The 13,192-nt window shown below is 40.1% G+C and overlaps 1 protein-coding gene across 2 annotated transcripts in view; it reads left to right on the top strand.

The window, feature by feature from the left end:
• Positions 1-11,632, top strand: part of ehmt2 (euchromatic histone-lysine N-methyltransferase 2) — a 29,218-nt gene extending 17,586 nt beyond the window's left edge. The window contains exons 18-28 of one of the 2 annotated variants that reach the window (XM_052093458.1): positions 1,330-1,431; positions 1,527-1,631; positions 1,706-1,860; positions 4,203-4,370; positions 4,458-4,602; positions 6,486-6,563; positions 6,737-6,853; positions 7,043-7,128; positions 8,741-8,819; positions 10,815-10,990; positions 11,174-11,632. In XM_052093458.1, coding sequence (XP_051949418.1) covers positions 1,330-1,431; positions 1,527-1,631; positions 1,706-1,860; positions 4,203-4,370; positions 4,458-4,602; positions 6,486-6,563; positions 6,737-6,853; positions 7,043-7,128; positions 8,741-8,819; positions 10,815-10,990; positions 11,174-11,354 — 1,392 coding nt within the window. In that variant the 3' untranslated portion in view covers positions 11,355-11,632. Of the gene's footprint in view, positions 1-1,329; positions 1,432-1,526; positions 1,632-1,705; positions 1,861-4,202; positions 4,371-4,457; positions 4,603-6,485; positions 6,564-6,736; positions 6,877-7,042; positions 7,129-8,740; positions 8,820-10,814; positions 10,991-11,173 lie in introns of those variants that run through there. The other variant, XM_052093457.1, reaches the window with a different exon arrangement.
• Positions 11,633-13,192: the final 1,560 nt, after the last annotated feature.

Below are 13,192 nucleotides of genomic sequence, written 5' to 3'. Positions count from 1 at the left end.
CCTTATTCGTTTTGACTTATTCGACTACTTTTTTTAATCCAATTGGAATTAAATTCCTCGATGTTGTTCACATATGGTATCTGAAAACTCACACAAAAAAATTTGACCATTTAAAAAATACATTTGTATCAATTTATTGTATTTTCTTCCACTTTATTACACTTGTTGTGTGATAACAATGACCGGCCATTGGAAATGAATGGGTTAGACTACAAAATACAGAACTATTACGCGTTTAGGAGCATCCCAATCCTCTAGATGAGCACATATGTGGATGTGGACGTCCTCTAGAGGTAGGGCACAGGAAGGTGAAGGAAGATGTGCTCCCTCCACAACCGTCAGACCAGAAACCCCAATACAACAGTGATCATAGATCCAATATCGTTTTTTATCAGACGTAAATATTTACAAAGATGTAACACAAATACATAGCAGGTATCTGAGCTTCAGGGCTCGTTTGAATCTGGATATTCTGCTGTAAGTTACAATATGTCACTGTCTATGTTACATGTGTGTGTCAGGAAGTAATAAGGAAAAAACGTGACAAAACGACACTCCTGTTTATTATATTTATGTGTGTTTGTGGGAATTTCATACACTAAAACTGGAGTGGTGGTGGCGTAGTGGGCTAAAGCACTGAACTGGTAATCAGAAGGTTGCTGGTTTGATCCCCACAGTCACCACCATTGTGTCCTTGAGCAAGGCACTTAACTCCAGGTTGCTCCGGGGGGGATTGTCCCTGTAATAAGTGCACTGTAAGTCACTTTGGATAAAACTATTTTTTTTTAAATTATTATTATAATTGTTTTTTAAACCTTTTATAATTACTAAAACAAGAAGTTGACAAATATATCTAATGCAATATCTTGTGATAATATATGCAATGAGAGATTTATAAACCGGTCATTTTTGACCGAGAATACAAAATGTGCACAAAACAAACGCAACACCCCTTGATTTAAAGGTGCTGTAATATCTCACCGGTGACCGCTCTAGTCTTTGTAAACCACAAGCAAAAACGTGTCTGTGGCCTCTGGACGCTTTTGACCTGTCAATCATTTTGCTCGTTCTCACAGTATTGTAGCTGCAGAGAATTATTGAGGCTTAATGCCATTTCTATGCCATGTTGTTCATAACAGCTGCCACTTGAGGGCGCTGTTTTGCAGCTGTTGTTTTAATCACCGTTTCTGCATGATTTTGGTCAATAAAGCTCATTTGGTGTCTTAGGAGTGCTGACCTGATCCAGAGCAGAGATTTTGTTGTTGTGAGTGTATACAGTTCTGAAATGCATGTGTGTGTGTGTGTGTGTGTGTGTGTGTGTGTGTTGAGGAGGAGGACGGCTCTACTGGTCTTCATCACGCTGCTAAACTGGGTAATCTTGAAGTGGTCACTCTGTTACTCAGCACTGGACAGGTGGATTTAAACGCACAGGTATCTCACATTTACTGGTCCCAACAGGGAACTGTCATTCAGTCCAGTACTTGATATCTCCAGTCTCTGGAAAACATCATCTCTGTGTATTTCAGGACAGTGGAGGCTGGACGCCCGTCATCTGGGCAGCAGAACACCGACATATTGACGTGATCAGAGCACTGCTCAACCGAGGAGCAAATGTCACCATACAAGACAAAGTGAGTCTCTCAAATAAACGCACGATAAAACGTTGAACTTTTAGACAACTTACCCTTTCTTCCTTGTCTCGCAGGAGATGAACGTTTGTCTGCATTGGGCGTCGTTCGCGGGCAGCGTTGAGATTGCAGAGCTAGTTCTGAACGCAGGATGCCCGCTGTCATCTGTGAACCTGCATGGAGACACACCGCTGCACATCGCCGCACGAGAGGGCTTCATCGATTGTGTCACGTCAGTCAAACAACCGCTATTCACCCAGAATAAATGCAATTCTGTCATCATATACTCACCCTCATGTGGCTCTAAACCCTTATGACTTCTATAGTGGATAGTTTCCTAAAAAGCACATCATTAGACTGATTTCATGATCATTCAGGACTGTACAATTCATTAAAATGGCATCAAAATCACGATATGGTCATATGTGAATATTGATCCGCTAAAGGCTGCGATTTGATTTAATTTAATTAAAATACAGTGTGTGCTTCAGAGTGAACGGGTGACACGCTGTTCTGTGTGTATCTGCATGGCTCATGATACGCAGTTTTTTAGCATTCTCAGAGTGATTGTGAAAGAAAATGCTGCAGATTCACACATTAACTGCGACCGTTATTATACAAACATAAAAATGCAACACAATAGGAGGAAGTGACGGCGTTTCCCCAGATTTGTATTCAGGAACGTTGTAACTCCGGTTTATGTCGAAATAAATGCTCAAGGTAAAGGTGAAATAAATAAACAAATCTAATATTTAAAACAATAATAATAATTATTATTAATATTGTGGTCTGTGAAAAATGTTCTGTGTGATTAAAACATGCTAGCAACATGCTACAGCATGCTAGTAACACCTGGCTTAGTTTTAGAAATGCTAGCAAAGTGCAAAAGCATGCTAACTACATGTTAAAACATGCTCGCACTACCTAGCTAAGTGCTAAAACATGCTAGCAATGCCTAGGTAAGTGTTAAAACATGTTAGAAACATGTTAGCAACTTACTAACACATGCTATCAACACCTAGCTAAGTGCTAAAACATGCTAACAATAACTAGCTAAGAGCTAAAACATGTTAGCGATGCCTAGCTAAGTGCTGAAACAGGCTAACAACACCTAGCAAATCTCTAAAACATGCTTGAAACATGCTAGCATCATGCTAACACATGCTAGCAACATAAAGCCTAGTCCTAAATCATATTAACAACGCTTAACTAAGTAATGAAATATTCACTTCCTAGCAACCAGATGGAACACCCTAGTGACCACCCAGAACACTTTAATAACCATATAGCAACCATCTAGCAATGCCCTAGCAACCATCCAGAACACCCTAGAAACCGCCTAGCAATGCCCTGGTGACCACCCTAGCAACCGCCTAGCAACCACCTAGCAATGCCCTGGTGACCACCCTAGCAACTGCCTAGCAATGCTCTAGCAACCATCCAGAACACCCTAGCAACCACCTAGCAATGCCCTGGTGACCACCCAGAACACACTAGCGTCTATCTCTGTCTTTCTGTCTGTCACTTTCTGTCTATCTACCTGTCTGTCTGTCTATCTATCTTAAACTTTCAGACCAGGCTTTTCAAGCCAACCTAAAGTTTGTTCACAAACTGTTAAATATAGTAAATTCAGTATTATATTATAATAATAAACTTAATGGTGTCCCACAATAATAATTCAGTATTATTATAATATTGTACGGGGTTCCAAAAAATTCACACCATTCATTCACAAAAATGTTTTATCAAAAATGTATAGGTAAATAATGCATTTTATTACCGAATTGGTATATTTGTGCATATTCATTTACGTTATTTAATTTTTTAGTCCCATTTGTTAATTGAATATCTCGGCCTCTGAGTGGACTACAAGCTCAATCAATAAGTGTCAGTAGAAAGACCCTCTCCTTTCCAATGATGTATAACATTTTATCTTTAATAGTCAAAAATAGTCAACAGTTAATAACATGTGTGACGATTTGTTTAGCATGCTTTTCCTGTGGCACGGCATATTTTGTTCTGGACATCTAAGATAATGGATTATTCACACAAGCGAGCTCACGGTATTTTTACAGTATTATTATTGCAACTAAATAAACTGTACAGACATGTTCCTTTCATCGGATAAATTGTTTGTCTATTTAAGTGCTATTTTAAAGACTTTTATATTCATATTAATATTTTAACCTCATAACCAGTAGATGGCGCTTATTTGCGACACTGATGATTTAAAGACTTGTTTTGTTATTTTAAGTAATATTCATTCAGGAATGATTATTATATATGAAAAGTTCAGATTCTAAGCTTTAAAATGACACCTCACATGCCTGACTTGTGTAGATGGTGACTTGAGCATTTTTTATGCGTAAACTTGTTTCGCGATATAGCGCCCCCCTATTGGAGAGCTTAATGTAATTAAAGTAATGGTAAAAATGGATATGAAAATGAAGTCGTTCCCGATGGATTCTAAATGTTTTTTTTTTCTTGTTGTGAAATGGAAATATGTTACTTAATGTTCAAATGTAATTTCATGTTGGCTTTTAATATGTTTTTATTTTATTTTTTACTTATTAGGCTGTTTCTCTCTCGGGGTGCCGATATCGACATTATGAACAAGGAGGGCGACACGCCTCTCTCTCTTGCCCGCTGTGACACGCCCTCCTGGGTGGCGCTCCAGATAAACAGGAAGTTGCGTAGGGGAATAGCCAATCGCATTGTACGAACTGAGCGGATCATATGCAGGTCGGTGCTTTGGATTTAAGTCGCAAGTTTTGTACGATTATTTTTCCTGTATTCGAAATGAAATTAAAATGAATTGTGTTTGTTTAGTGATGTGGCACAAGGATACGAGAATGTTCTGATCCCGTGTGTTAACGGCGTGGATGACGAGGGCTGTCCGTCTGACTACAAATACATCGCGGAGAACTGTGAAACGTCTGCGATGAACATCGACCGCAACATCACACACCTGCAGGTGCCACTAAACACACATTATAGGTTATATGTGATATTTTAAAGTCAAAGCGAAACGGCTTTCGCAACTTATTTTATTTCCATAATGTGATAATCACTAAACATGTTGGGAATTATAAAGAATATATATTTCAGGTTTTATAACAATTATTACTAAATTGGTTCCAAAAGTGTTAGCAATTGTGAACTAGCCATGACCTTTGAACTATGAACTAGCCGTGTGAGTTTAGAAAGCTTAGATCACTACTGTAATTTGAATTAAGACAGTTTTGTGACCGAACCAATCCACAAGAACGATTTGTTTGCAAATCAACATCCTTTAAGTGTGTGATTTAAAAATATACAAATATAAAAATGCAACACAATAGGAGGAAGTGACGGCGTTTCGCCAGATTTGCATTCAGGAACGTTGTAACTCCGGTTTATGTCGAAATAAATGCTCAAGCTAAAGGTGAAATAAATAAGACGCAAATGTATTATTATTGTACTAAAAAATCTAATATTTAAACAATAATAATTATTATTATTATTATTGTGGTCTGTGTGATAAAACATGCTAGCAACATGCTAAAGCATGCTAGTAACACCTGGCTTAGTTTTAAAAATGCTAGCAAAGTGCAAAAACATGCTAACTACATGTTAAAACATGTTCGCACTACCTAGCTAAGTGCTAAAACATGTGGTTAGCAACCTGTTAAAACATGCTAGCAATGCCTAGCTAAGTGTTAAAACATGTTAGAAACATGCTAGCAACTTACTGAACACATGCTAGCAACACCTAGCTAAGTGCTAAAACATGCTAACAATGCCTAGCTAAGAGCTGAAACATGCTAGCAACACCTAGCTAAGTGTTGAAACAGGCTAAAAACACCTAGCAAATCTCTAAAACATGGATGAAACATGCTAGCATCATGCTAACACATTCCAACCACACCTAGCCTAGTCCTAAATCATATTAACAACGCTTAACTAAGTAATAAAATATTCACTTCCTAGCAACCAGATGGAACACCCTAGTGACCACCCAGATTAACCATCTAGCAGCCAACTAGCAATGCCTTAGCAACCATCCAGAACACTCTAGCAACCGCCTAGCAACCACCTAGCAATGCCCTGGTGACCACCCTAGCAACCACCTAGCAATGCCCTGGTGACCACCCTAGCAACCACCTAGCAATGCCCGAGCAACCATCCAGAACACCCTAGCAACCACCTAGCAATGCCCTGGTGACCACCCAGAACACACTAGCGTCTGTCTGTGTCTCTGTCTGTCTGTCTGTCTGTTTGTCACTCTTGTCTATCGAACCAATCCACAAGAATGATTTGTTTGCAAATTAACATCCTTTAAGTGCATGAATAAAGGACTGGGACACAAAACTAAATCGTTGGCACATTCATGAGAAACTTGGCTAGCCGAAAAGTGCAACAAAGCGCCTTAATCACACTTTAACGTTTCTATTCTGTTACCGGTAATTTTGGACAAATATCACTTTTTACAGTGTGATAAAAACGGCGTCCTTTGCAAGACTTGGTCATTCACTTCTTTCACTTGCCATCTGAACATTTTGGACTTGATTCAATAAGCCTAAATGGTCATAAAAAAGCGAGACCTTCACCGTTTGCAGTCAAAATTGACAAACATTTTTGTTCGTCAATACAATAAATAAATCAGCCACAATGCAGAAAAAACACATTATTGCATAAGCAAATTAAATCTAAAAAGCAAAAAATCACAAAAGCAGTGCATCATTCTACATATGTTGTCAAAAATGGCCATAATGTAAGCGGCCCATCTTTAACAGAATAGGAGGGTAACATACGTTTAACAGAGATTTGATTCAGAAGTGTATTTATTGATGTATAATGTGTGTGTTTGTATTTCAGCACTGTAGCTGTACAGATGACTGTTCTTCAAGTAACTGTCTCTGTGGACAGCTCAGCATCCGCTGTTGGTACGATAAGGTAAGAACAAGTCTTTGAATATTTCAGGTTTAATACAACGTAAGAAATATAAACCGCATCTGTGATCGCCCAAAATACTGTCGACTCATCCTTCAGTTTGTAAATACATTTTCAATGGCAGTCCAGCAGACTGTAGAACTGTACGAGACTAACAACATACACGATTTCTGCAGGACCATCGACTTCTTCAGGAGTTTAATAAGATCGAACCTCCTCTGATCTTCGAGTGCAACATGTCCTGTTCCTGTCACAAAACCTGCAAGAATCGAGTGGTACAAGCTGGAATCAAGTAAATCAATCAAAACACACTTAATCGGAGTCATGCAACAGTTTCTGAATATATTCAGTTTTGCATGTCAAATGAATCTTCAATTGAACGTCTTTTTTTCATAGACTGATTGTTAGTGTTACTGTGTGTGTGTGTGTGTGTGTGTGTGTGTGTGTGTGTGTGTGTGTGTGTGTGTGTGTGTCAGGGTGTTCAGGTCCTGCAGCTGTATCGTACGGAGAAGATGGGTTGGGGTGTCCGAGCTCTTCAAGATATTCCACAAGGAACTTTCATCTGCGAGTGAGTCTCTCTCTCTCTCTTATTGTTCAGTATCTAACCAGTCTTGAACCAGTCTGGGGTTGCTAGTTTTAGCTGGTTTATGTTTGTAAGGGGTTTAGATGGGCAAGGAGGAGGTGAGAACCGGCTTGTCAATATAAATAATAATTTAATTAAACTCAAAACAAAAGCACGAACATAAACACACACATGACGGACATGCCTGTAATTCTGTCTCTCTCAAACCGTCGTCACCGGCCGCCTTTATCCCTCGCGTGCCCCATCAGGCCGATTGGGGACCGGGCGTGCGACATTCTAGCCCGGCCCCGCCCCCGTCCGTTCCACACTCCTCCCGGTGTTACCTCAGGCCGGGGTGCCACCGGCATGACCTACACCCCCACCCCCTCTTTCCCTGGGGAGGGGCGTGCTTTGCGCGCGTGCATCCCCGCCTTCCTCGACCTGGGAGGAGACAGGAGGGGAAAACAACAACAAAAAAAAAAATAAATAGGCGAGGGAAAAGGCCAACGCGGTGCGAAAGAGAGAGAGAAAAACTCACTCACCAGTTCTCTGATGTACCGTCGCGTGGTCCTCAAACACTCCTCCACACTCTCCGGCGGACAACAGCCGCTCCTCTCCGGGGGAAACCGGAGTCAGACCTCCGACCCCCAGCGGACAGAACGCCCCTCCGCTTTTCTGGCGGCACGTGGGGACACTCCTCCACCCCTGGCAGCGGCCCTACCACTCCAGGCGGTCGGGGAGTTGCTTCCCTCCTCCCCTCGTGGACAGCGGTCTACTCTCGACCCCTCCACGTCTCTGGGGACGGCAGGGCACTCCTCCGCCCCCGGCAGCGGCTCCCTCGCTCCAGGCAGTCAGGGAATCCAGTCCCCACTCGCCCCGTGTCCGGGCGGTCAGGCTACTCCGTCACCCAGCAGATGGCAGCGGCGCTCCTCTGGGTGGACGGCAGTGTCGAGGACTCTGCGACGGGCATCCCTCCTCCTTCCCGGGTTTTCAGCACCAATGTAAGGGGGTTAAGATGGTCAAGGAGGAGGCGAGAACCGGCTTGTCAATATAAATATTAATTTAATTAAACTCAAAACAAAAGCACAAACATAAACACACACATGACGGACATGCCCGGAATTGTCTCTCTCTCGAACCGTCGTCACCGGCTGCCTTTATCCCTCACGCGCCCCATCAGGCTGATTGGGGACAGGGCGTGCAACATTCTAGCCCGCCCCTGCCCCCCTCTGCTCCACAATGTTGTATTAGCTGGTCTCCCAGCCTGAACAGCTGACAAGTGCCCAAAACCCCTCTAAAACCATCAAACTAGACCAAGTTTAACACTTGGGTGATCTAAACATTCAAGTCCCTACTTTGAACAGGCTGGGTCAAAATGACCCATTTTTATCTTTATTTTCAAAAGCTTGTAATAAAGGCGCTGTTTGCTCTATCTGTCTACTTTGAGTCTTAGATCATTCCACTAGATGGCAGCAAACACTAGAAAAATATATTTTTGTCTCTGTCATCTTATATCACAATATAAAGATCTGAAATGCAAGGGACACCTCGATTTGTTTTGTGACCCCGCCCATAGACATCTAGTCTTTAATAAGTCTTTGTTTGTGTGTTTTTGCAGGTATGTTGGTGAGCTGATCTCTGACGCTGAGGCAGATGTGAGAGAAGACGACTCATACCTCTTTGACCTGGATAACAAGGTGCTGTGTTGCAGAAAATTCTGGACAATTTAAATGATTTATTCACACCAAGAGCGACACAACAGTCTGAAATCATATTAAAAACACACAAAACTATTAACAATGTAGAAAGCAGCTACATTTTTGTCAGTCACTGAGAAAAGTTTGCTTGACTGAATTCCTGTTACTTTTTCGCAACATGCTAGTAACGCCTAGCTACATGCTAAAATAGGATCGAAATGCTTAGCAACATGCTAGCATTGCCTTGCAACCTATTAAAACATGCTAGCAATGACTAACATCATGATAGCATCACCTAACTACGTAAAAAAACATGATATCAATTACTAGCAACATGCCAAAACATGTTAGCAACACCTAGCAACATGATAAGACTGACTTGGTACATGCGACAACATGCTATTAATGCCTAACTTAATGCTAAAGTTTGTTAGCAAAGCCTTTCCACGTGCAAGCAACACATAGTTACATGCTAAAACATGCTAGCTACATACTAGCATTGCGTAGGTACATGCTAAAACATTCCATCAGTACCTAACAGTATACTACCAACACTTAGCAGCATGTTAGCAATGCCTTGCAACCTATTAAAACATGCTAGCAATGACTAACATCATGATAGCAACACCTAACTACGTAAAAAAACATGATATCAATTACTAGCAACATGCCAAAACATGTTGGCAACACCTAGCAACATGATAAGACTGACTTGGTACATGCTACAACATGCTATTAATGTCTAACTTAATGCTAAAATTTGCTAGCAAAGCCTTTTCACTTGCAAGCAACACCTAGTTACATGTTAAAACATGCTAGCAACATACTAGCATTGCATAGGTACATGCTAAAACATTCCATCAGTACCTAACAGTATACTACCAACACTTAGCAGCATGTTAGCAATGCCTTGCAACCTATTAAAACATGCTAGCAATGACTAACATCATGATAGCTACACCTAATTACGTAAAGTAAACATGATATCAATTACTAGCAACATGCTAAAACATGTTAGCAACACCTAGCAACATGATAGGAATGACTTGGTACATGCTAGCAACATACTAGCATTGCGTAGGTACATGCTAAAACATTCCAGCAGTACCTAACAGTATACTACCAACATTTAGCAACATGTTAGCAATGCCTTGTTACATCTTAAAACATGTTAAAAACACCAGAAACATTCTAGCAAAGCAAAGCTACATGCTATAACATGCTAGAAATGCTTAGCAAAATGTTATTAACAGCTTGTTACATGTTAAAACATGCTAGAAAAACCAGGAACATTTTAAAACAGACTAACAACATGATAGCAATGCCTAGCTACATGCTAAAACATGCCAGCAGTGCCTAACAGTATACTAACATCACTTATCAACATGTTAGCAATGCCTAGTTACATATCAACCTGTTTGGAAAAACCTAAAAACATGCTATCAAAATAAGGAACATTTAAAAACATGCTAGCAACATGCTATACATCGCTAATAATACCTAACAACATGTTAGAACCAAGTAGTAATGCCTAGCAACATGCTAACGACACCTAGCAACATGCTAACGATGCATGGCAATATGCTAGGACATGCTAGCAAATCCTAGCAATGTAGCAATATCTAGCTACATTTTAAAGCTGGCTTCCTGGTTGTTTGTCATACTGTAATATCTGTATAAACTAGATTCAAGTTTCAGACAACGCTTGGCCAAGCCAACATCAAAGTTTCTATCTATTCATTTTACCTATCTAGTTTTCATACGCAGTGTTAAAATTGAATGGCGACTGGGAATGTCCAGCTCCAAAATGACAAAATAACCCCATTAAAATAAAATAAAAATAAAGATGGCCTGATGTGAGGAACAGACAAGTAGTCATTCATTAAAAATCGTCCCCTCTTGACGTCTAGGCCTTAAAACTGTGTTACATCATACAAAGCGGCTCGTGGACAATAAAGGAGCTAAAATGTTTCTTTGTTTCCTGCTCTTCCACAGGACGGTGAGGTGTACTGTATTGATGCCCGTTACTATGGTAACATCAGTCGCTTTATTAACCACCTCTGTGACCCGAACATCATCCCTGTGCGTGTGTTCATGCTGCATCAGGACCTGAGATTCCCGCGCATCGCACTATTCAGCTCCAGAGACATTTTTACCGGACAGGAACTCGGGTGAGACGAGACTAGATGTTTTCCGGCATGCATGAGTGATTCACATTTCTTGAAAGCAGTCGTTTCACCGATAAGGGCTATTGAATGTAATTGCTTGGAGGATTGACCTCTTGGCAGATTGCTTCCTGTTTGTCACAATAGCGTTTGCACGTGCCTGTTTTACGATCTCTCTTTATCTCACAGGTTTGATTACGGCGATCGTTTCTGGGATATCAAGAGCAAGTACTTCACCTGTCAGTGCGGTTCAGAGAAATGTAAACACTCCGCGGAGGCCATCGCCCTGGAGCAGAGCAGACTGGCACGCCTGGAAAACTGTCCGGAATCTGCCAGTGAACCTGGACTTCCTGTGATAGGACAAACATGATGTGAACATGACAGCGAAGAGCGTTGAATGACAGATACACACATTCACAGCTCATATATCTGGAGACGCCTGCTTTCTCAGAGGTGTAAAGCTTGTGTTTTTGGCTTCAAATGATTGATGTCTGTTACCCTTTTCAAAATACCACCTGGAAGTCTTTATTCAAATTCAAACAGTACGGAATTCTGTCCGAATCAAATTGAAGCAAATTCCTGATCACAAATTGTGGCATTCTATTGGCATTTCAAAAAACATTCACTTTGGTTGATTTGCTTTTTTTATGAGTGTATTTTGTTTTAATAAATACTGTTTGATACAGAAATGTGTTTCATGTGTTTCTTGATCCCGAGATTTTATTCTTTCTGGAATTTGAACATGAAACATTTTCCATCATGGATTCGGCCAAATGTGCGGTTACAAGCATTGTTCCAACGGGGTTATTCCAAATCCCTGCACCGAAACCGACATTTCTAGCTCTTAGTCCTCGAGCTTTCTAGCTAGAGTGCTGTGAAAAAGTATTTGCCCCCTTCCTGGTTTATTCTACATTTGTCTTTTTCATAAGTAATAGTTTTAGATCTAACATAAAACAAATGCAACCTGAGTTGTTTTCAAATATATATATATATATTATATTGAATCAAAAAAAGTTGTCCAACACCTAGATCACCCATGTGAAAAACTAACTGCCCCCTTAAACTTAATAGCTGATTTTTGCCACATGTGCAAACGCGTCTGATATCTGGGATCAGTCTTTCACGACGCTGAGGGGGATTTTTGGCCCGTTCTTCTGGCGATCGAGACGTTTTGGCTTCACTTTTGAGGGCTTGTGGGGCACACTTGTGTCACAATGGTGCAGTTTTAATATTTTTGCCATATTTATTAATAGCTACAAAACGCTGTTAAAACATTCCGTTAAATTTACCGTAAAATACCGGCAGCTGTGGTTGCCAGAAATGTACTGTAAAACATATGCAGTTTCGGGTTTTTATATTATATTATAAACTGATACTAATGTTATATAGTGACCATCTGGAACTATAAAGATCTGCTTTTCAATTGTAATGTATTTAAATGTATTGTTTTTCACAGTAATTTCACATATTTACCATTAATTATACAGTAAAATCATACTTTTTACATCAATATTTTACAGTAAAATGACTTCTTAAATATATTATAATTTCTTACCGTACCCATTAACAAGTTATTATTATTTTTTCTGTAGCATTTTTACATTTTACCATTAAAATAATGGACATTACAGTGTACCGGTAGTATCTATATACTAAGATATATTATCAAGCTAATCATGTTAAATATGTTGCAGTTTCACTTTAGCTGCACATTGAGCAGGTGTTTGAGTGTGTCAGTGTGTCATTGAGTTGTTTGTATTACTCTGATAAGAGTGTGTAACTATACATGAATCAATAATCCAAGGTCAGTGTGTTGTTTGTTATCTGCAAGACTAATGAATTGCTTGTTTTGATTATTGGGGTGGTTACGTCATCACCCTGGAATCTACGACATTGATTGTTAAATATAAAACTATCTTTGTTGATTATCATGTACCAAATCTCTGCCGAGGAAACTGAAAATGTCTTCCATTTATATAAATATATACATTTTTACCACTAGTGTTTGTACGGAGAAAACCTCGCGAGGTTAATTGTATTCGTCATTTGTACATGTATCGGACATTGTTTATTACTGCTTATTAAAATAACTTTGTTACATTGGTTTTGTATCGGTAAACTAGTTGAAGTATTAGGTATTCTTACTCAGGTTGCAGTTAACACTCACCGGCAGAGGGCGCATGTGCGCGAGAGCAGTGGGCGGAGCTT

The sequence above is a fragment of the Xyrauchen texanus genome, chromosome 26 (genome assembly GCF_025860055.1).
Source record: "Xyrauchen texanus isolate HMW12.3.18 chromosome 26, RBS_HiC_50CHRs, whole genome shotgun sequence".
In the NCBI taxonomy this organism is placed as follows: domain Eukaryota; kingdom Metazoa; phylum Chordata; class Actinopteri; order Cypriniformes; family Catostomidae; genus Xyrauchen; species Xyrauchen texanus.
The sequence above is the reverse complement of the archived record's forward strand: the minus strand, read 5'-3'. Positions and strand labels throughout refer to the sequence as shown.